Source organism: Belonocnema kinseyi, chromosome 2, assembly GCF_010883055.1.
Source record: "Belonocnema kinseyi isolate 2016_QV_RU_SX_M_011 chromosome 2, B_treatae_v1, whole genome shotgun sequence".
Classification (NCBI taxonomy): Eukaryota; Metazoa; Arthropoda; class Insecta; order Hymenoptera; family Cynipidae; genus Belonocnema; species Belonocnema kinseyi.
Window position 1 is genome coordinate 27,481,834 of NC_046658.1, and position 25,683 is coordinate 27,507,516.

The window sequence follows — 25,683 nt, forward strand, 5'->3', positions numbered from 1 at the left end:
TCGGCCCGAATCATTCCTGGGAGAGCGAGAGAGAAGCCTGCGCGCGCAACATCGCCTTCTTCTTCTACACACCGACGAGCGGCGAGTCAGTGTTGAAATGTACACTTTTTCCATAATGTGAGCAATGGTTGTAACAATCCTAGGAATTACGCCAGGGTCTGTAAGAGGACGAGGACGAGGAAGATGGACGAAGACATATTTGAAAGGAACGCCGAATAGACCCGAGGACAGATGACCAGGCGAAAACGCCCGAAGATCCCTCCATTTAGTTCGAACTTCACCCGAACGTCTTTAAGGGCAGACCCAAAATGAAATCCACATGCGTGGAGATTTGTTTAAAGATCAAGCAGGGTTGCCAATTCCTCGTCAATGTGCCACGCGACTGACATCTAATTCTACTTGGGAGCAAACCATATTTACATTGTTAGAGGATGGCCTGAAACAGTTCCGAAGTACAACATTATGCCGGACCCAAGCAAGAGCCTCGAGGACTTCAATAGAGAATTAGAGACTACGCGCGCCAGGGATTGGATTCTCACAGCAAACAACATGAAATCTCTTCACTACTGGCCGGACAGTTTCGCGCTTAAAACTGCAAAAATATGAAGAAAGCAAAGTCGCGAAGTGGAAAAAAAATGTCCGAACGCGTTCAAAGCAAAAGCGAATCTGTGAGAACGTACTTTTATTCTTAAGTGAAATTGTGAGTCAATCTCGGTTTGGAATTAGCTGACATAAAAGAATAAGTGCTTGTGAGTCTATGGTCCAAACACACATGTAACGCGATGGATCTGCAAAGACGAGCAAGGCGGACGTAACGAAACCAAACCAGTCTTCACATCAGCGGGTAACAGGAGGTGGGGCAGACACAACAGGACGGAACCAGAAAGCAATCGAGAAAAGAGCGGCTTGGAGTACATCAGAACCTCGACCATCACTCAAAAACGAAAACGCTACAATTGTAACCGCTATGCACACATCTCAAGAAATTGTTCTGAAACAACACGATAACTTTCTTGTCGTAAGTGTGGTGGGAAAGAACACACGCAGCGCCATTGTACGAACAAAGTAGGTACTTCAAAAGCTAAAATTGACAGTCTCAGCTCTGAATGCAATATTAGAAAGTCTAGAGCTCTTAAAACTAACCTAAAAATTCATGACTCAAGTGTTACTTTAAAAATTTGGGGACCGCACCACTATTCATTTCGATCAAGTAGATATATAATTATAGATATAACTGTAGATGTTGTAATGGTGCAAGATGTACGGATTCATGTCGTTCCGGATAAGTTCCAAAAGATGGATATGTTCATTGGCAGAACCTTCACCGACGCACCGACAGTAGACTACTTCAAGAAAGGTGATGTGCTGATGAAAAAGTTTAGTGCAGTGAGTGATGTAAATTTGCCGCCACGATCAGTTTGATTGCTAGTAGTAGTGGCTGGCAAAAATGACGAAATGCAAGTGCCTGTTATTAATTTTTGTGAAAAAGTGCAGCCTTTGAAAAATGGCACCGATGTTCTTTTGCGGAGAGGCAACTCGATTGTCACTTTTAGACGTATCAACAAAGCTGAGACTACCCATCACCGTCGACGACGTCATCTTTGAGCAGCAACCAACGAAAGAAGATTGCGACGATATTTTGTTTTAAATAAATATCGAAATGTAATTGCGTGCGATTTGAGCAAAATAGGTTGTATGGATTTAATTCCAATGAATGTTAAAGAAAAGAGGGTAGTACTCTTCCTTTTGGTAAGCCGTATCGAGCGAGCGATTTAGAAAGGTCAGAGATTAAAGAAATTGTACAAAATTATAAAGATCTAGCATTTGCAACGGAAACAAACTCGACGTATGCAAGTCCTTTGTTATTGGTTCGTAAGAGGAACGGGGCACCGCGGTTGGTACTCGATTACCGAAAGCTAAATAAACGGTTCGTATGAATTTCCCATTAACGGACTTGGATGATCATTTAGCTTTCTTGGGAGATAGCAATATGTTTATTAGTTTGGACTTAGCTCAGGGGTACATGAAAGTCTCTTTGACTAAAGAAGCGAGTGCTCAAACTGCACCTTTTTATTTTTCCAAGCTAATGCACAAAGTACTAGGTCCGTTGCGTGAACGAGTAATGTTTTATTTGGATGATATCCTCATTCCAGGAAATTCGTGGCCTGATTTTATACCGCGGATAATTCTAGTACTCGAAGCTTTATCGAAAGCAGGATTAACTATTAACTTTAAAAACTTTCGCTTTTTGGCATCGAAAATAACGTATTTAGGTTTTGACTTATCGCAAAAAGGTTTTGAAGAGGGACGTGAGAAATTAAAAGCTATTTTGGAATTTTCGGGGCCAAAAGATGTGCACACGGTTCGACGTTTTCTTGGTTTAGCTGGGTTCTTCAGGTGATTCATTTATAAGTTCGCGAAAATTGCCGGTCCGTTATATCATCTACAAAAGGGAGGCGGAAAATTTAAGGGGGCGGAACGCGAAAAGAAAGCTTTCGACCAGTTGCGTTCTAAAATGGCGAGTCACCCAGTTTTGTTACTGTTTTCTTCTAAACACGACACTAAGCTTCACACGAACGCTAGCGCGAAAGGCTTGGCTGCTACACTGCTTCAAAAGTCCAATGATTCAAAGTGGAATTACCTATATGCTATTAGCAGACGTACTAGCTATCCAGAAAAGAATGATCATTCCAGCAAACTAGAACTGTTAGCAATTACCTGAGCGGTCACTGGATTGCGAACGTTGTTGATCAATATCCCTTTTAAAGTTGTAACTGACTGTGAAGCCTTGTTGTATTTAAATACACAGAAAACTAAAAATCCGCAAGTTGTACGATGGAATAATCGTTTGACAGATTATGAATTCGATATCGCTTACCGCCCGTGCGAGAAAGTGCTACATGTCGACTCATTGAGTCGTGCACTGGCGTGCGAGAAAATGTTAAATGTGATACAGAATGTTCTTCTGAAATATTCACTCTTATAAGCCCGGAAGAGGAAATCATCATGTGTCAATATTCAGATGAGCGACTGCAGAGGAATCGTTTAATTTTAGAGAAACCAAAAAGGGAACGAAGCAATCATGAAATTAGTGAAATAAATGGCTACGAGTGTAAGAATGGTATATTGTATAAGCGCGTTAATGATAATATGTTATATGTTGTACCTGATATGATGCGAAAAAGCATAACAATTCGTTTTTACGATTTGAAGGGTCATATGGCTGGCGACCGAACTGTGGTCAAAATGAGCGAATTTTACTATTTTCCAGCCATGAAGTATTATGTCAATTCGCCTTTGTACATATCGACCATGTAGGTCCTGTCGTCACATCTGTGTCTAGGCTTAGTCGAACGAGTTAACGTAACCTTAATTACAGCCATGCAAGCATCTTTGCAAACAGAGAGGGGAAATGACTGGGATAAACACCTTAAAGAGGTACAGCGTAAGCTCAATGAGTCCCAAAATAAGAACATGGGAAAAAGCCCTTTCGAATTGTTATACGGTTTCGTTAATCGACACGACGAAGGGGAATTGCGTAACTTAACAATAGGCGAAGATGTTCATTATACCAATCCTAATAAGCTGCAAGAAAGCGCGCGCGAAAATATTCAATCTGAGCAGGCGAAATATAAAAAGCGATATGACTAACCGTTCAATAAAAATAAAGTATGAAAAAGGGGACGTCGTATTCATGAAAAACGTCCCAGAACAAACCGGGGAATCTACAAAATTCCAACCTAAATCTCGGGAGCCCTTAGTCGTAACAGCGGTGTTACCCGGAGACAAGTACGGTGTCGCCGACCTTCAAAACTGATCAAAAAAGCCGACGATATGCCTCAACGGCTCATGTCACTCAATTACAAATTTGGCGAGCACCTGAATGCAAAGACCCTGAGCGATACGTCAATTTAAGTTCCGATGAATCATCGTCAGATGACGAACGACGTGCTAATTAAAACCTTCGTTTCTAAAAACGTATGAGACCGCATTAGAATCCGACGTTGTAAATGAAACGAGTGTAAACAGCGAAATCGAGTTAAAACGTCCTAAGTGCACGAGACGTGTACCAAAGCGTTTCTAAAATTTTGTTTTAAGTAAGTGAATCTATTATATTTTTGTACATAACATATGTTATTTCGATTTTTGTTTAATATCTTGAGGAGGAGTTTTGAAAGGATGACCGAATGTTAGCGCCAAACAGACGCTTACGGATTCGGGCCTTTGTACCTGCTACAACAAAGTAGGAAGTATCTGTGTGCGCGAGTTGAACGAGAGGCAGTCCGGTATCCGCAACTCGAGCGAACACAGGTTCCGTGCGATTGAGCGTTACGAATGTGCAACTTTCAGTTTAATGTTGATTAATTTGAAAGAATTAATTACGCGGGTGGAGCCGTCAATCTTTACTTATTATTATTTCTTATAATAAACTGATATCCTCAAAACGTTGGTCTATTGATTACACAGCCACACAAAAAAAAGTGTGCGAATCTGGTAACAAGACTGAGGCAAATAAATTTAAAAATAATGCCAGTGATGCAAATTTTCACTTCAAAAACATGTCGACAACTGTGAAGGATCAACCCTTGCCTGATATCAACTTATTTAACATAACTTTACCCAACAGAACCTGACCTCACCTAACCTGAATTAACAGAAATTTATTGAACTACACTAAAAGCTCTGGAAGCATATTTTCCCAGTAGCAAATGTGTGCTACATCGAATGGATCAACTCGAGCCTAACCTAGACATACATCTAACCTAACCTAACCTCACGAAACACAATTAAACTGATTGTGTTGTCCCGTTCTGTTTGCGGTACCGTTTGAATCAGCTTGGGCTTAACCTGCAAAGAGGTCAAACCTATCCTAACCTAAAAAAACCTGATCTAACCTAATCTAACCTAACTTAACTTCACGTAACACAATTAAACTCATTGTTTTGTCCCGTTGTGTTTGCGGTACCGTTTCATTCAGCTCCGGCTTAACCTATATAGAGGTTTAACCTATCCTAACCTAACAAAACCTGACCTAACCTAACCTAGCCAAATGAAATTTAACCACACGTGTAGCTATGTAAGCGTACGGCTCTCAGTCTTAAATGTGTGCTATATTTAATAGGTTAACTCGATCTTCACCTAAAAATGAATCTAACTTAACAGAACCTAACGAAATTTTGCTTAACGCAACAAAACTTAAGTGTTCCCGTTGTAACACAATAAAATTCATTGCATTGTAAAACAGGTGGTTAAAAATGTAGACGCACATTACTCATTTGAAGAAACTTAGAACTACAAGTAGAATTTACCCCATTTCAATTAACCTGACAATGTTTGTATCAATTAACAGGGTTGACAGTGTAATCGGTTAGGTTAGGTCAGGTTTTGTTAGGTTAGGATAGGTTAAACCTCTATGTAGGTTAAGCCAAAGCTGAATGAAACGGTTCCGTAAACTCAACGGGACAACGCAATCAGTTTAATTGTGTTTCGTGAGGTTAGGTTAGGCTAGGTTAGATTTATTTCTAGGCTAGATTCGAGTTGACCCATTCGATGTAGCACACATTTTCTACTGGGAAAATATGCTTCCAGAGCTTTACGTGTACCTCAATAAATTTCTGTTAATTCAGGTTAGGTGAGGTCAGGTTCTGTTGGGTAAAGTTATGTTAAATAAGTTGATATCAGGCAAGGGTTAATCCTGCACAGTTGTCGACATGTTTTTGGAGTGAAAATTTGCATCACTGGCATTATTTTGAAATTTATTTGCCTCAGTGCATGATTTTCCGTCATTGTTTGAGGTTATGGCTCAACCATGACGTGATGGGTGATTTTTGATACCGAATTTGAATTCAGCGCCCCAAAATCCATAGGAATACGTGCGTCTTGTTACCAGATCCATATGAAACTGTTTCATTAGATATACTTTTAAATTTTCCAGTGTGATTTTATTACCTGTACCTATTACTAAATCATCAACATACAGTATCAAATAGATGTTTTCATTAATGCGACCTTTGTCCAGAAAATAGAAGCATCGATAAACTTCTGAATTTTTAAAATTGAATTTATTTTAATATTTTATCAAATATTTGAAACTAGCATGGAGCTGATTGTTTCAGTTCATACAATTCCCTTTTTAATTTACATACCTGGTCATTTTTAACTTTTATACCTTCAGTGGGTTTTTAAAACCTCTTCTTTTAATATACTATTTAAAAAAGCTGTCTTAACATCCATGTGTCGTACCAACAAATTAAATTGGTTTGCAAGTGCTAATATTATCCGAAAAGTGGATTTTCTTGCTACAGATGCAAAAGTTTTCGAATCATTTAAATATTGTTGCCGAAAACCTTTTGCCACAGGTCAGTCCTTATATGGCACTGGAATAACACGTTCATAATTTTTTACGGTAAATACCCATTTACAGTCAATGGTCTTTTTATTTTGCGGCTTAAGTACGAGTATCCAGATTTTCTTAGTTTGAAGTGGTTTTATTTCTTATTTTATTGCTTGCTCCCTCTTACCCCTATCATCTCTAGATTCAATCTCATAAGAGGTAGGAATGTTTATTTTTATCGCGCTAGCAGAAAGGAACAGTGAATTTATATTATAAATATCCTCACCTTCCATAGTGAACAAAGAATCATTATCTTTTTGTACTGAATTTCTATTAGCTGCCTTCGATAAGTCAGATTTTTGTATCGATGTCTCAGATTGTCCTGGTTTATTTAACTAAGGCTTATCATTCTCAGAGAACATAGAGATTTCCGCTTAGACCAGTTTGTTTTTGATTCCAGGTGTCGACAAATGATTAAAAGATTCTGAATCAGAGTGACTCATTTGTTGCGGAGTTGTATCCTCTCTCATATCCATGAGCGATCGTATGTAAGACGTGCCGTTGCCTCACAGCCTTTACACCTTTTTAGATGGGTCTTTGTCCCACTGCTGCCCTTAATCTGGCCCTTAAGCGAGCTCTCTACATGCAACGTCTAGGCTCGGGGTGTCAGTTCTACTCCGACCGCATCTTAGAAATAACGTGCTAAAACTCTATTCCGTGTGTTTAGTTCTACCGAGCCCAAACCCCCGGAATGATATAATAAATTAATATTAATTAGATGTTTGGTGTAAATGTAAGTGATTGTGTTCTAATAGAGAAATTCTATTTTGAAACCCCACGCCGTCACATTTTTGGCTATATATTTTTGGCTATATATTCGCCATCAAGTTTTAATTTGACAACAATTAGAGTGAATGAAGTAATTCTAGGTGGTAGTCCTGAGGTTAAGAGTCCTCGAAAAGGGGAAACGTCACCTAGCCAAGCTAGCACCAATTGGAATTTCTGTCTACACGCAGACACCACCGATAGCGTCGACACAAAAACCCACGACTACTTAGCTGTACAATACAAAGACCACGGCTGAAAAACTACAAAATGCAATTACTGTAAGTAATAGCAAGATAGACGAAGAATAGTTAATGATAAGTATTTTTTTGTCCGTAATAATAAGAGTGATCAGCGGCTCGGCGAGGAAGTAATTTTTTCGGTTCACACGCGTCTCTATACATTACACACAGGTTTATTTGTATTGTGAAATTAGATACATTTTTTAAGCCGCGCTGGATTTTAATATATATCGAAGTAAAATCTCATACTCTACAGAGGAGAGCGGTAACGATTGTGAAGATCATTTTAGTGATAACTCTTCCATCAATATCCCTATAATGGCTGACCTTATCAATGTTCCCTCAAATATATAGAAAAACTTTCTAAGCACAGCAATATGCTCGAGACCGAATACGAGTCGCACGACGAGGATAGACATAGGAATTCATTACGGCACATTCCTCTGCATTCTCCTCAAGAAAAAACTTCCCTTTCCCTTCCGGAACAGCAGCTAAACGCAGGGTCCTCTACGCCACACGAACATATTTGTATATTTTAAAAACGTTAAGCTTGAATTAAGCCAAGATTAACTGTTTTTCGGATTATAAAAATATCGAGGATTAAAAAATAGACCTTAAATACACTGGAAATGTTTTTTAAGGTTTCAAATTTTCAAGCAGAGTAGAATGGTAAAATATAAAGATTACGTCTTTAAGGTTTAAAACAAATAAACTCAAAGTTATAAAATGTTAATATAAATAATAGTTTTTCTATTTTTAATGACTTGAATGATTTTAATGTCTTAATACATTATAATTAAAATATGCAAGAAATTATAAAAATTATAATTTTTAATATTTATTATAATGTATTAATCGTTAAGATAGTAAACATATGATCAGTAGTAAAAGCTTCTAATGTGTCCCCTAAATTAAACAGGAACTGGGATAATGTATTTTTCATTATTAAGAACACTGATTTAGAATCAAAATTGGTTTCCTTTAATTCACTATAAAAAGATGATAAAAAATCTATGTTTACAAAATGTTATTAACTTTAAACGATGTGCCAAAATTTGACTGAATGTACAAGAAATAATAAAATCCAATACTGTTAAACGCTGTGCCGAAATTAAACTAAATACAAAGAACGGAAAAAAATCAGAGTACAATTAATTAGTCGCGAGTTGTGCCTACGTACCTCGTCAAGGTGCCAGAACAAAAAAGACCCCGCTAATGAGTGAGCGCAATCTTTTAAAATTTCGCATCTCTTCTCCCTCTACTCAATTTCCCCTCTGCTTAACCCCATCAATCTCTAATCCAGCATATGCTAAAAATTCGCGAGCAGCTTGGTCCCAGGCCTCACGGCCACGGATCTTGTCCTAGGTGTATGTGACATGTGTAATGGGCAAGTGTGAAGTGGGGCAGGCTAAGAAGGAGAGGTGAAGATGGAGAAGGGTGGACGGCGATGTAAGATAGAGGGACAATCATGCGAGTATAGCGCGGAGTAAAAGACTGATAGAGATAGAGGGAGAGAAGGAGAAAGAGAGAAAGGAAAAGAATATGCGAGCGCGAGAATATAAGATTGTATATGGAAGTAAGTGCGTCTGTGTGTTTGTGTAAACGTATATGTTGATCCGTGCAGGTTAGTCAATTTACCCTGCTACTAAGAAAAGCTTTTGCTTTTCCCAGGTTATCACGGCCACAGCGAACTGTGCACGTAAAATTGGCCGATAGTACATGGATTTTTCCATGCACCCGGAGACCCAGCATGACGACAAATCAAAACATCTAAAATTCTAATTCATTTGCCAAATTAAAGTTAAATAATAAGTTTTCAAATTTGTTATAGCCTCTTTTACAATAGCAAGATTTCTTAAACTATTTATGATTAACCAACGCTTGGCTTAGAACATTCCTAAAAATGTAACGCAGAAATAAAAATTTTGAGTATAAATTCACCGCAGTAATAAATGATAAGTCGCGAACTAAAGTTATTTTTGCCAACTCGATAAACAGCTTATTCTACGAATCAACGTTGGCGGGCGAACGCGGTTTTTAATTTCAACGCTGTTTTTAAACATTAGATTCGCCACGTCTAGCACAGGTCTTGCCGCTTTACATCAAAGGCCGGCATTTCTCGAAAGCCGATATCATGTATCATTTCATTCACGCAATCGCAGTCATTTTATTCCTTCTTAGAAAACACCTATCAATAAATGTGAATTAAAGCAACTTAAAATATATACATTTTTTATGGTCAAATAAGTATCATTGAATTTGAGATTAAAGCATTTTATCATCTTACAGAGCGAGAAACTAAACATATGAGAAAATATTCCTCGCGCTATCATTTATGTTACCCTTCCTACTATTTTAAAAGTGACACGATTTTATAAATATACGTATCAGTAGATTCTTATTTTACAATATTTATCAAAATAATTAAACCTTGCTTAATACTTTCGGAACAACCCCTAAAGACTTGCATTTTTCTTGTACCTTCTTCCCTATTCCTTTACACACCCCCACACACACACTTACGTGGTGGTGGGAAGGGCACCTACAGTTCAATGTGGGTTCCGAACCACCAAGAATAACAGCCTTAAGTACTTACAGAAAACCTTTTTCTTCAGAGGTACTGGTCCCACGACTTTCCGGAGATAAACAACTCTCTTGAGAGGCTAGTGTTCACCGTATGGGCCGCGGAGACTTCCAGAGTGTGAGGCGGGAACTTAATCCCACTAAAATATTATCAGTATTAAAGCTAATAAGTTTACTGAACATTTAGTAATTTATTTGTTAAAAAATTTAATAAAAATATGGACATATTAATTAAATGTGCACTAAAGACATCGATTTTATTATTAAACCTGGACATTTAGTGTGTGAAGATAACTTTTTAAAGGATCAGATAATTTGGAAATAGGAAGTTTTAGCTCCTGATGGAACGGTTATAGCGGTTAATATTACGATTTGTTTACACCGATTCCCTTTAACATACAATAATCGAATGGCTCTGAGGGTTTCATGTATACATTGATTTTTAAATTTTGATATATTCTTGTTGTTGCCGAACTCTTAGATTATTTTAATAGTGTATAAAATTAGTTTTAGAAGTTTTAGAAATTTAAAAAATATTTTAAGACCCTTACTATCTTTAAAAAATGTTAAAGTAACATTAATAACAGTTTTTAATTATCGCAAAGTCTCCACATTGATGTACTATTACATTAATTTAACAATAAATGCAAGTATTAAACTCTATTATAGTTGTAAAATAATGATTTTCTTGCACTAATATTGATAAAAGAAACCTAAATTAAAACTAGGGGTTTTGCCATCTTAGTTTCCAAACTGCCCTGATTATTCTTGTGGATGGAAGTCAAACTGTCAGTCAATTACTGGTCAATTTATTGAAATTATGTCTGAAAGATTCTCAGTACATACTTGGTACACGTTTCGACTATACACCGACAGTCCTCATTATTATAAAATATTTCTTTCTGCGAAATTTTGCACCTGTATGATCAAAATACATAATTTGTAGACGTAAAGACTTAAAAGGGGACATACATAGCGACATTATAAAACATTTCCATAAACATACATTTGAAGTGCTATGCTTCTTTAGCTAGAATATTAAAGTTTTCAAAATCAATTGAGTGTTTATTTAAAGTTGCATGTTTTGAAAGAGCAGTGTTGAGTCTATTGTTATTGTAATCTCTCATGTGTTCCTTTAATCTTACATCGATATACCACTTGGTTTCGCCAATATAACATTGCTCACAATCTAAGCATGTTAATTTCTGTATTACGTTAGTAATTTTATTTTTCGGAATTGGATCTTTTTGAGTTTTGAACAAACTGAAGGGGTCTTTAACAGGTTTGAAAATAATTTTTATGTTATGTTTTTTGTATAATTTTTGGAGAATTCTGGATTATAAGGTAAAACAATAGAACCATCTAAGTTCAAATTACTGTTTAAGTTGTCTTCATTATTCTGGCTAGACATAAGAGTTTTAGTAACTCTTTGTGCTATTAACTTGTTAACAAGTTTTTCAGGGAAACCATTAGTTTTAAGTGTGTGAGAAACAATTTCTAAATTTGTATGGTGGAAAGAGACGTGGGAAAATTTAATAGCTCTGTCGACTAAATTGTTGATAATACTAGTTTTATAAGGATCATATGTGATACAATGAAAATTTGTGTATCTGCCAGACCAAGTTTGTTTACGGAACCAGTTCGTGTAAATTTTACCATTAATATTGGAGATCTGTGTATCTAGGAAAGAAATACTTCTCTCATGCTCATATTTAATAGAGAATTGTAATCTGTAATGATAGTTATTAAATAATTCTTTAAATGCTTCAATTTGATTGTGGGATAGACAAAAAAGAATGTCGTCGACATATCTATAGAAAAAAGTGGAGAAAAATTCTGGTTTTGAGAAAGAATATCTTGTTCTAAGGATTTCATTGCAAAATCAGATACTGCGGCAGAGATGGCAGAACCCATAGGTACGCCACATGTCTGTTTATAGACTTTTCCTTGAAAATTGCAATAAGCATTAACAATAGATTCAGCAAATTATGTATTTTGATCACACAGGTGCAAAATTTCGTAGAAAGAAATATTTTATACTGATGAGGTCTGTCGACGTACAGTCGAAACGCCTACCAAATATGTACTGAGAATCTCTGAAACATAATTTCAATAAATTGACCAGTTGGCCGGCTAGCTCGGTAGGCTCCAAGGTAGGGTCCCCGTTGTGAGCATGGGACTACTTTTGTTGACCTAGCATGAATGTCTTTCATTGTTCTGAGATTGAGACCTGTTACAATAACTGAAGTTATAAAGGTATGACATAATTAAATTTAAATGAGCTGAATCAATTTCGTGATATAATTTTAGAAATATGGAAAAAAAGTTAATAAAAATCGGTTAATGTTTTCACTAAATTTGTTCAAGAAAATACATTACTGGACCACTTTGCAGCGTAACAAAAGTGCAATAACTTTTGAAGTTATTGAACGATTTCTTTCTATCTTTTTCTAATGTTCTCCTAAAAATCCAGCAAATCTAAGGCTGCTTATTAAAATTCGCTAATGAATATTTTACTAAATTTTCTATTTTTCCTAATGTGCTCTTATTTTTTTACAATGGGAAGGTCGAGCGCGACAAGCCAGCACATGCCCGCATCACAGGCTGTCAAGTGTCCCCCCTTGAGTTTAAGTATTACGAAAAAAATTTGAGGGTGGCGATCCTACCGCTCCCCAGAAAGAGCGAAAAAAGTTTCGGAATCGCTGATTTACACGATTGGGCATACTAACTGAATGGAATACGGTTACAAAAACTTAAGAACCAACTTAGATTTTTCGTAAAATATAAAAATGAAGGGTATATTCCTGCAAACATTCTTAATCAAGGGTATAGACCATTTCAATTTAATAACTTAGAAAGTCAAAAAGAATTCAACAAAACAATTCTAAGAAGTCACGTCAATATCCTAAATTTTAGTATCAAAGATATTAACAGAAGCATTAGTAAAATACAGAAAGAATTTGACTTACATAGAAATTTAATCATAAACGAAATAGAACAAAAATTTCCAAATGAATGCACAGCCTTTTTAACTCTCAACTACAAAGGCTCTCTAATTTGGGCAAGGTACTCATCTCTGCCTCAACCAAAAAACTAGAATGGCTAAAATTTCGCTACTATGGTCAGAGTAAGTATGTTATCAATCCCGCTTGGATTATCAACAAAAGAAAAACGAGGTTACCGAACAACGTGGAATATTACCTAAATCTAGGGAAAAACTTTTCTTTACCATATAACAACTCATTTGTAAAAGATACCTTGTGAAATACTGAAGTTAATATACATCTTATAGAGAATAATAATAAGGATGAATTTAGATCTGAATTAGCTTTCAATTTACAACGTTTTCTTGCCAATAAAAATCATGATAATTTTAAATCTCATTTCACACAATTGGCCATCGAAACTAAAGAATTCTCATCTAAACACAAACACATCATTGTTACTACAGCTGATAAAGGAAATGTAACCGTTCTTTTAGATAATGCAGAATATACCAATGAATCCTAATCTCTGTTAAATGACACATCTACATATAAATTACTCAATAGAGATCCTACTAGGCAAATACAATTGGAACTTAACAAAATAATTGATGAGTTCTTCCTACTTAGTATACTTAATATAGAATCCGTTAGGATCTTGAAATGTACTAGTGGTTTTGCTCCGAAATACTATGGACTTCCAAAGATCCATAAAATGGATTGTCCATAACGTCTAGTAATATCATTTATAGGATCGCCTTTATACTACGTCTCAAAATACCTAGCAAATTCTATTAAGGCGGTTTTAGGTAATACTTCTTGACATGTTAAAGATAGCTGGAACTTTGTGGAATAGGTTACTAAATTTACAGTTCCTGATGGATATGAATTTTTCAGTCTTGACGTAAAATCAATTTTCACTAACATTCCACACGATCTCGTTCTTGATGCCGTAAAAAACAAATGGAACTTAATCAAACATCATATTAAATTACCTTACGAAAATTTTTATACGATTGTTAAAATTCTGTTTGGAGAATGCTTATTGCACTTTTCAAGGAAAATTCTATAAACAGACATATGGCGTACCTATGGGTTCTCCCATCTATGCCGCAGTATCTGATTTAGTAATGGAATCCTTAGAGCAAGATATTCTCTCTCAAAACCAGAATTTTGCTCCACTTTTTTCTATAGATATGTCGACGACATTCCTTCTTCTCTACCCCACCATCAAATTGAAAAATTTAAGGAATTGTTTAATAACTATAATTACAGATTACGATTCACTATTGAATATGAGCATTAGAAAAGTATTTCCTTCCTAGATGTACAAATCTCCAATATTAATGGTAACATTTTCACTAACTGGTTCCGTAAACCTACTTGGTCTTGCAGATACATAAATTTCCATTATGTCACATATCCTCCTTATAAAACTAGTATTATCAGGGCGGTGACACGATTTTCGCTTTTGCATTAGAGGCGTGAGTCATTTTTGTGAAGAGCGGCGAGTCTTGAAATATTGGCGCCAACTCTGCGACGCCCGATCTTCCCGTTGTCGGTTATTATTTTGCATGTAAAAACTTTAACTTAAACTTAAACCATAGTCTTTTTGGCGAATTTGATGCATTTATAGATATATATGTAATCAAAATTGGCGGACATAGATTTCTCCGAACTGTAAACTAGGGTATGGCAAAACCCCTAGTTTTAATTTAGGTTTCTTTTACCACTATGAGTGCAAGAAAATAATTATTTTACAATTATTAAATAGTTTAATACTTGCATTTCTAAATAAATTAATGTAATTGTGAATAAATATCGAAACTCTGCGATAATTAAAAACTGTTAATAATGTTACTTTTACATTTTTCTTAAAGATAGTAAGGGTCTTACAATATTTTTACAACTTCGAAAACTATATTAAAACCATAATTTTACATACTATCAAAATAATCTAAAAGTTCGGCAACAACAAGAATATCTCAAAATTTAAAAATCAATGTATACATGAAACAATCAGAGCCATTCGGTTATTATAGGTTAAAGGACATCGTTGTAAACAAATAGCAATATTTACCGCCATAACCGTTCAATCAGAAGCTAAAATCATTTTAATCACGGTTAACTACTTGCTTCTAATGGTCAACCTCATTTTTTGGAACGGAGAAAAACACTTTTTACTCCGTTTGAACGGGTTGACTCGTACCCTGCTCGACAGTTCGGATCTGTACATCGATGTCTTTAGTCCTTATTTAATTCATATCTCCATATTTTAATCCAATTTTCAAATAAACATATGACTAAATGTACAGTAAACTTAACAGCTTTCATAATGATAATCTTTTCACTGTCTTGGCGATTAATACAATATACTAAATATTAAAAGTTATAGTTTTTACAATTTTTGTGTATTTTATAATGTAATAATACATTAGAATCATTAAAGTAATTAAAAATAGAAAAACTATTATTTATAATAAAATTTTATTATTGTAAGTTTATTTGCTTTAAACCTTGAATGCGTATTCTTTATATTTCACCATTTTACTCTGCTTCAATATTATAATCTTTAAAAAGACAATTCCAGTATTTTTAAAGTCTATGTTTTAATCCTCGATCTTTTTTAAATTCTAGAAACAATTAATCTTGGCTCAATTCAACCTCAAAGTTTTTAAAATATCTACAAATGTTCAAAATATTACAAAAACTGAGAAAAATACTACATCTCCCATGTTTCTTATCAGCTGTCATTCAAATTCAGGGCGTGGCGTCAGTGTTTCATCTTCTGCCGTCCTTCACTAAACTGACTCAGTAGTCCAAGATCCCACTGCGTTTTTTCGAAGGTGAGAACTGATCGTGATAAAATTTAATGTAAATGAAAGCTGACACGTAGGCGATTAAGAAACTGCCCGTCTGCCAGTTCCAAGTCGGTCATAGGTGCGATAAGTTTGGACTTTTATCGGCAATTTATTCAATAATCACCTGGTATGTCTGAACGCAATGAAATCTGTACCACATTGTAGGGGGCAATTAGTGCTTTCAAAAAATGTGTGACTGCCACCCTCCACCTGCTCAAGAACCCCTGGCAGACAGGCCTAAAGGTCGTGATTGCAGGTAACTTTCAGTGTATGCTAAGAAACGCGATAAGACAAAAACTAAATAAAAGGTGAAAGCCCTCTATACACGAAAAACTCTGCCTGCCAAGGCTTAAGTTAATAGAAATATGCCGCAGGCGTATTTCTTTGCCGAATTTATTTGCTTTCGCTGTAATATTATAGACGGGAGGTTACATTAAGAAGAGGCTTCATCTGCGTTGCGGGCGATGTCTGCTGGGTGGGTGCGATGCGGCGGGGAAGGCGGCTGAGCCTCATTGGAAACTGTAAAAGGATCCATTACTCCAAATTCCTTCAGTAGGCGGCAAACACTTGTGAATGGATAGACCCTTTTCAACAATACCATCATGCTGTGAGCATACAGTAGCAATGTTATTCAATCGGACTAGAGGCACGTTTGTAAATTTGATTCTGAAAGTAAAGTTGACATTTAGCCTCGGAATGCTTTTTTTTAACTATTCATTTAGAATGTGATGATAATTGCTGACATAATATTATAACGCAAGCACTTTATAATATATAACGGATTAAGTTTTATTCGAAAAAAATATATTACTGTTAAAATGTACATTTTTTGTGATATTCAACTTACAAATTATAAACATTATTGGTTCAAAATTTCGATTTTAATTCAGTTTCAGAATTATAATGAACCTTGGTTTTTAGTTTGCACCATATTCTAAAAGGTTACAAAATATTGAAAGGCATTTCAACTTTTCAAAAAGATATCACGGATATCAAAGACTTCAAAAATGCCCGCTCACCATATTTCGAAGATTTCGCAAATATTCTAAACGATTTCAAAAGTTTGCACATAAGTTTAGAAGATTTCAAATTATTTCGCATTATTTCGCAAAACATTTCAAACATTTCATAAAGATTCCAAGGAATTTAAAGATTTTAAAAATTTGTAAACAGTTTTTTTATACAAGCGAATAAAAGTAAAATATTGCTGCCCTAAACAAAATTTGAATATTTATATATACATACATACATACATACATACATAAAGACATACAGACATGCATACATATATAAAGCATACAAATGCATACATATATACATACTTACATAGATTAGACATGAGTTTTTATTTCGTAAATTCATTATTTTAAATCGAAGTCAAGTATTAATTAGGATGTCTAGTGACGTTGAAAACCTTGAATAAATTTAAAATATCGCTTTCCGAAATAAATTCTAAATATTTATGTATGTTATATTCTAAAATTAATGAATGTGCACAGGAGTAGTGGGATCTTCATAAGAGGGTTTTTTCAAAGCATGTCCTAAGTATTTTGAGTGTGAGTAATAAATATGAGAGTGTGAGATTCGAGATGCGACATGCGAGCGCTCTACGACTTTTCAAGATGTGTATAATAATTAAAAACACGGCGTAATTAGGCATCGCTGCTACACGTAAAGAATATATTGACGGTTCTTATGAAGAATAGGCTATCTAACTTCATTTAGCTAAGTTTTCAGGAGGAATGAATAACGTATTCTTTTGCGAAACATTTTAAACGAATTCATACCTCCAGCATTTGATATTACAGTTTATAATGTAATTTAGGCTCCTATAACTTTCAGAACAAGAAATTTTAAAATATGTTTATTTATTTTAACACTTCTACGTGTTTACTAAATTGCATACAAAATGGAATTGTCAATTAAAAATATACATTTTGAACAAAAAAGTTCATTTTCAATGAGATATTTAATATTTTTACCAAAAAGCACTTCTCGCAGAACAATTAAAAAAAACCTTACCTGTTCAGGTGAATTAGTTTCACCTTTTCCCTCTGCACGCACGTGTACATTTTAAGGTGCACCAGCAACCTCATTACTTCGATAAGATGCTGCATTTGCCTAAAAATATTATGTTTGATTATGATACATATACATTATTAAAGGATAAATATTTATAACCTTTCGGCATAGTATTTTTTTTTACTTCCATCACTATTATCTTGCAAAAAGGTTTCAAAGTCATCTCTGTCTTTTTGTATTATCACTGTCACTTTTCCGTGGCAAACACGATGATATCCATAATCATTGAGTGATTCTTCAATTAAATGTACATCGCCGTAGTTGTAGTTTTTTTCCCCGAAAATCAAGTATCTGTAGACACTTCTGAAAGGATTCATCACTGAATTGCACTAACTCTCCGTCGTTTTTCTCACAAACATAACACTTCATTTTAACTTTTACGCCACGTGGACACCGAACTAGACAAGACTAGACTAAACAGCGTTACTAAATACCGTAACTAAACACCGCAAACCGAAACACTTAGATGCCTTCCCCGCTGTACCGCACCCACGCAGCAGGCCTAGTCCCACACGAAGATGAAGCCTCCTCTAACGGTAGCCTCCCGTCTACAATATTACAGCGAAAGCAAATAAATTCGGCAAAGAAATACGTCTGCGGCATATTTGTGTCACCTTGAGCCTTGGCAGGCAGAGTTTTTCGTGTACAGAGGGCTTTCACTTTTTATTTAATGTTTGTCTTATCGCATTCCTTAGTATACACTGAAAGTTACCTTCAATCAAGCCCTTTAGGCCTGTCTGCCAGGGGTTCTTTAGCAGGTGGAGGGTGGCAGTCACACATTTTCTGAAAGCGCTAATTGCCCCCTACAATGTGGTACAGATTTCATTGCATTCAGACATACCAGGTGATTATTGAATAAATTTTCCTATAAAAGTTCAATTTTATCGCACCTATGACCAACTTGGAACTGGCAGGCGGGCAGTTTCTTAATCCCCTACGTGTCAGCTTTCCTTTACATTAACTTTTATCACGATCAGTTCTCACTTTCACACGTCTCTTTCCGCCATACAAATTCAGAAATTGTTTCTCACACACGTAAAGCTGGTGGTTTCCCTGAAAAACTTGTTAACAAGTTAATAGAACAAAGAGTTAGTTAAACTCTTATGTCTAGCCAGAATAATGACGACAACTTAAACAGTGATTTGAACTTAGATCGTTCTATTGTTTTACCTTATAATCCGCAAATGTCTAGAATTCTCCAAAAATTATACAAAAAACATGACATAAAAATTATTTTCAAACCTGTTAAAGACCCCTTCAGTTTGTTCAGAACTCAGAAAGATCCAATTCCGAAAAATAAAGTTACTAACGTAATATATAAATTAACATTCTTAGATTGTCAGCAATTTTTCTTAAACTATAATTTTATAGTTTCTTATTACAATCTAAAATAAATTCCCTTTTATCTTTCTTCTCTCTCTCTTTTCCTTCTCTTCTACAGCAGTGTACCGTCAGCGCACTATAATGATATGTCTTGCACAGTAGATAATAATGTACCACCAAGTCAATGTGAATCAAACTACAGTCTATACGCCGCTTAAATTCCTTGCCGTAATCATTCCGTCTGCTGGACGGCATGTGATAAGTGTGTTTTTTAAATGTCAACAATAAGCTTAATCTTTATTTAAGTCCGTCCGGCAGACGGAGTCATTTCAGTAACCAACAAATTAAATTTAACAAATAGGTAATAACTCCGAATAATAGAACTTACATAATTTTTATTTCTATCTTAATTATCACGACAATCATTTACTTGTTCTATCACTCAAATTTGTAATATTCTTCTTGACTATTTCATACATAATTTCTTAAGAACTGTCGCCATGTCTTTCCTTTTTTAAGTCTACGTCTATAAATTATGTATTTTGATCACACAGGTGCAAAATTTCGCAGAAAGAAATATTTTATTCTAATGAAGACTATTGACGTATAGTCGAAACGTCTACCAAATATGTACTGAGAATCTCTGAGACATAATTTCAATAAATCGACCAGTCATTGACTGACATTTTCACTTCCCTCTACAAGAATATTATTACATGCTGGTCAACAACTTAACATCTTATATATGCCCTGATTGTTGTTCGAATGCCGACTTTCTTATTAGACGTTTCAGAATTCTTTGTTAAAAAATCGCACTTTATTAGACGACGGGGTTTTTAGCAGCCTTTGAACAATGCTCGGGGTAGCTTGGATAAATAAATGTTGAAACTCAGCGATAATTCAAAACTGTCATTATTGTTTCTTTTACATTTTTCTTACAGAGAATAAGGGTTCTGGAAATATTTTTTAAATTTCGAAAACTATTAAAACTTTAATTTTACAAACTATAACAATAATCTAAAAGTTCAATAACGAGAATAATATATTAAAATTAAAAAATTTAATGTTGTCATGAAATCGTCATAGCTACTCCATTATTTTAGGTTAAAGGACGTCAGTGTAAACAAATCGTAATACAAACAACAGGCAGACCTGGCGCTGCAGCGGTGGTCAAAGTCGTAAAAATCGAAACCATTAGGAAAAATGGACACGTGAATATAGAAGAAAATCCCTGCTGGTCAGCTTCGATCTACCGTATTACAGAAGTACAAATCCAAGTACTTATTGCGAAACATTCCGATAAAAAAAATAGTAATACCAAGAAGCGAAATCAAATATAATTACATCAAGATTTAGGAACCAAAGGAAGGGATTCAATACATAAAGTCAGAAGATGACTGCAAACGAATTTCCCTACTACGGAAAAATTCTAGACTCTCCCACATTGAAGAAGATCACACAGTTTCGAAAGAAAAAATTATTATACATCATCGTGATGTTTTTCGCTTCCAGGAGATCCACTGTCATGTACAAACTTAGCCGCACATAAAATTATTTTAAAAGACGAAAAGATCATCAACAATAGGTCTTACAGAACCCCGGAGTCTCACATAACAATAAAAAAATACACAAGTTGAGGAAATGTACACCAAGAAGGTAATAAGAGATTCCATTTCACCGTACAAATCTCCATTATGGGTTGTACCGCAAAAAGCAGATGCTTCAGGTAAGAAAAAGTGGAGAATTGTAGTGGACTTCCACTAGCTGAACGAAAAGACAGATTAAGATGTGTACCCACTACCAGTTATTGATGAAATCTTGTATCATCTGGGAAAGGCGAAATTCTTTTCAGTCTTTCATCTGATATCCGAATTCCACCAGATACCAATGGAAGAAAACTCGAAGGAGTACACAGCTTTCTCTACTTCAGAAAGACGCTTTGAATTCGAACGTATTCAACTTACGTTGTAGAATGCCCCTGCCCCCTTCCAGCACATAATGGATACTGCGTTCAAAGGATTAATTGGTAAGATCTGTTTCGTGCACCGCGATGATATTGTAGTATTTGGATCCACATTACAGGAACATAATCAGAATTTAGTCATCATCTTTGAAAGGCTGAGACAGTCTGGACACAGACTGCCATTTCAGCAAGGAAAACCGTCTAACGGAGCTAACAAAAAAGCAAAGTAAACTTTATTTAGATTCAATACTGTGAAAAAGCCTTCCAGATTCTAAAAAAAGAATGAAAAGAGTTCACATTAATTACGGATGCTTTAAATAAGGGTCTAGGTACGGTTTTGCAGAAGAGACGGCCGTACCAAACACCGAAACAACCGATGAAAGTTTAAGGGACCGTGAACCTATAGACCTATCTATGGAACCAAATATTCCTGCAGCTTCACACTTCAGCAATCAACCACTAATTAAACCGGCCCAAAAAAAAGTTGTCTGCGCGATACAAGTGACTAGGCTACCTTTATAGATTTTTGAGCCGCTGAATCCGAAATCTGGCCTCAGAATTACTCCTACACGTCTCAGTTTTCCCCTAGATGCAGAAAATAGGGGAAAACCTAGGGATATTCTGGAAATTATTTTTATAATAATAGTATACGAAAGAATAAACTTACGGATGTCATATTCTTTTTGTTTGGGATTAGTAAAGACCAAATTCATACACAAAAATTCCCCAGTGTGCTTTCCATTTCCCCTAGCTAGGATCAATCTAGGGAAATTGAAAGTCTTGCTCATGTTATAATGGCAAAAATAACAAAAATGTTATATGCTTTGAAGTTTTGTGCGCTCAATCTAACACATTTTTCACGCTTGTACCATTATCTCTCTAGATGCAAAAAGGGGGAAAAATCCTACGGATTTTTTGGTCACACAGGCTCACAAAGAAAAGTGGTCTTTACGGGACAAGATACTATCCTAACCTTATGGATTTTGAGCCGCTGAATCTCAATCTGGCCTCAGAATTTCTCCTGCACGTCTCAGTTTTCTCCTAGATGCACGAAATAGGGGGAAATCTAGGTATATTCTGGACATTATTCTTATAATACCACTATACGTAAAAATTGACACATGGGTATTATATTCTTAAGTGTAGCGACTTGTACAGACTTAATTTGTACACAAAAATTCTCTAGTTTGCCTTCTGTTTCCTCTAACTTGGGAAATTCTAAGTAGATTGAAGGTTTTTCTCACATTATATAGATTTATACGGAAAAATAACAAAAATGCCATATGTATTGCAGTTTTGACTGCAAAATCCGAATTTAAACACCAAATTTTTCACCTTATTCAATTTTGTCCCTAAATGCAGTAAATAGGGGAAAATCTGGGCATATTTAACTAATCATAAATTCTTAACGACGTAATTCAATTTCTCCTGTGTCCATAGTTTATGGGTTGAATCCTTTTAACCTGAGGAAAAATAAATATCCTCACTGTCGTCATACTCGCATCTAGGGGAAACAGAAAGCACACTAGAGAATTTCTGTGTACATCCTACTAAAAATGCCTGATAGAATCCATATAGAAACCTAATAGGTTTGCCTTCTATTAGGTCCTACTACCTTTGAAAGCGGCATTTGTACTCCCATTCTATATGACTTTCTTTTCGGTTTCTAGAAACTTTTGAACTGGATATGATAAGGATCTGATGTGTTGTGTACTAGGTACTCGCAATGCACTACTTCTTGGATCCTAAGTGAAACCTAATCGTTTTTCTATTTGGTCCCTCACATACTGAGAAAAAAAATACTTCCGAATCAATGTTGATTTAAATAAAATATGTTTAATTTATTAAAAAATTGATCATGCTTAATTTCTGAAGTGTGATGCTATATTACAATAGTAAAAAAGTTTAACTAGGACATTGCCACAATCTATTACCAGAAATTTTTGATTCAAAGAAGGAAAATATTAATCCAAATGTAAAATATATTTTCTTTGCAAAAGTTAAATCTAAAGATTTTACACCATTCTGAAGCTTCTGACAAACTCTCCTACGTTTTCTCGTATTTTTATTGACAGTCGATTCTTCTTAACTATACCCCGCACGTTATTCTTAAACTAAAGTAATTGTTAAATTTGCCTAGAGAAGCTTATTACTAATAACTAAAGACAAACGCAGTTTATTAAAATTTCCGCAAGCGCCGAGAATCGAACGCACGCACCGCACGCTTATAAGTCGAACGCCTAATCCCCATAGCTACGATGCCACGCTGAGTGCGATATCATAAATGCTTGAAGGCATTCATCCGATACTTTTTCAGAAAAAATGAAATTTTTAAAAGTTTGCATCTCGATGATTTTTTTTTAAATTTAAGTATAATTAACCATAATAGATCTTAATTGGGTTTTCTATTCGGCTTCTAACTGGTTTTTATCTGGTTCGTAGTGACTTGCAAAGTGGCTTCGGTTAGCATCGTATGTGCTGTTTATTTGATACTTGCAATCCATTACACCCGGTAATAAGCGTAGAACGTGTTTTCAATATATTTTATTCCTTCTAATTGTACCGGCAACGCACCTCACAGAGATATTTTTTATTCCTCAGAAGTGGTCATATTTTGATTTTATTTATATCCTTCAAATGAGTTCACAAAATATGTGTGATAAGTTGTTTTAATTCCTTCATGTGGAATGTAAATTCTGAAATTTTAATTCTCACCAATTCAACTCTGCCTCTCTAGAGTTAAAATTATTTAAATTCACACATTTGCATAGATTTCTGTGTTGCATTTTAAAGACGTTTCAATAAATTATTAAAATATAAATTTGAATATTTTTCGAATTTGTAAGTTATAAAAAGATTTAATAATGAAAAATAGGTCAAATAAATGCTTTCGTTAAATTTTACTGAGTCGATTGAGAGGAATAGGATTTGCACTTTTTCTTTTCTCATTGGGGGATTTTTAGACGGAGGAAAAATCGCGTATTCATAGGAATACAAATTCATAGTTTTTCTGAATTCAGCGCTTGTTACCGGGCATGCGGCTCCTAAGTGGAATCTAAATGGATTTTCTATTCGGTTTCTATTTGGTGCGCAACAACTTTTAATGTGGGTTTGATTACGATCTAATGTGTTTGTATTTGAATTCGTAATGCCTTAACTAACGGGTCCTTAGTGGCAACTAAGTGGATGTCTATTAGGTTCCTGACTGGTATTTATCTGGTCCGCAGTAACTTGTGATGTGCCTTCGATTAGGATCTGATGTGTTGTGTACTCGGTACTCGCGACGCATTACTTATCGGGTCCTAAATGGCATCTACACGGATTTTGTTTTCGGTTTCTATTTGCCTTCTATTTAGAGCGAAAGAACTTCTGATGTGGATTTGACTAGGCTCTAATGTGTGTTTATGTGGAATTTGTAATGCATTAACTATTGGGTCCGGAGTGACTTGTGAAGTGGCTTGGATTAGGATTTTGTATAAGAAATCCTAATAGAACCTCTTAGAACAGCAATTTTAAACTTTTTTTAAAAAAGTGTCTTGTAGAGCCACTTTGAAAATATTATTTTGAGTTTTAATGTCCGATTAATTTTAATCCGAGTTCCCATTCAAATTCCTGAGAGAACCTCTTAGAGAAGCAATTTTTTACTTGTGCAGTTCGCGAGAAAGGAGAACCTAAAAGGTGCTTCATAGATCAACTTTATAAACCATTATTTTGAGTTTTAATATCCGATTAATTTAATCTCGATTTACCATACAAATCTTAATAAAACCTCTTAGAACAGCAATTTTAAATTTTTGGTATTCGTAAGAAAGCAGAACCTATTAGATTCTTTTTAGGGCCACTTTCAATGCAGATCTTCGAATTTTTATTTGATCAATAGAATTCCATTTGACCATTAAAAACGTCATAGAGCCACATAGAGAAGCATCTTGTACTTTCTAATATTCCCAGTCGTGTTTTAAAAGCACATCAGTGCCTAATAGAGTCTATTAGGAAAATTAATTCAAGTTAATTTTGGTGCCAGTAGCCGTATAATTGCCGAATACAAGCCATTAGAAACCATATTCAAATTAAAAGGCTCTTAAGAACCACGTAAGACCAGATAGAAAGCTATTTGCATCCTATATGGTTTTAAACAGTTTCTATTGATAACCTATTAGGCATTTTTACTAGGGAAGTGAAGTCTTTGTAAGTCGCTACACTTTAGAATATAATACCCATATGTCTATTTTTGCGCATACTGGTATTATAAAAATAACGTCTTGAATATCCCTATGTTTTCCCTTATTTTCTGCTTCTAGGGGAAAAGTAAGACGTGTAGGAGAAATTCTGGCCCGTGTGATCAGAAAATCCGGTCTTCTAGAGGTTATAATTAACTATATTGCTAACATCATGGGCACTCAGTGAAAAAAATCAGACCAGTAAATTTCGAGGCAGCTGGCAGCCGCGTGTGTTTTCCTATCAGTTTGTCTTCAAATGATCTGTG

The 25,683-nt window shown here is 35.2% G+C and overlaps 1 protein-coding gene across 14 annotated transcripts in view; it reads left to right on the forward strand.

The window, feature by feature from the left end:
• LOC117166986 (extracellular sulfatase SULF-1 homolog) overlaps positions 1 to 25,683 on the forward strand; it is a 554,052-nt gene that overhangs the window by 70,665 nt on the left and 457,704 nt on the right. For 9 of the 14 annotated variants that reach the window (XR_004466341.1, XM_033351506.1, XM_033351496.1 and 6 more), the window contains exon 1: positions 7,348 to 7,440. The exons of 4 other annotated variants lie outside the window; for them this stretch is intronic. Coding sequence is in view for 9 of the 10 variants with exons in the window: in XM_033351506.1 (XP_033207397.1) it covers positions 7,430 to 7,440 (11 nt within the window). In the remaining variant the exon portion in view is untranslated. Of the gene's footprint in view, positions 1 to 7,347; positions 7,441 to 25,683 lie in introns of those variants that run through there. One more of the 14 variants, XM_033351505.1, reaches the window with a different exon arrangement.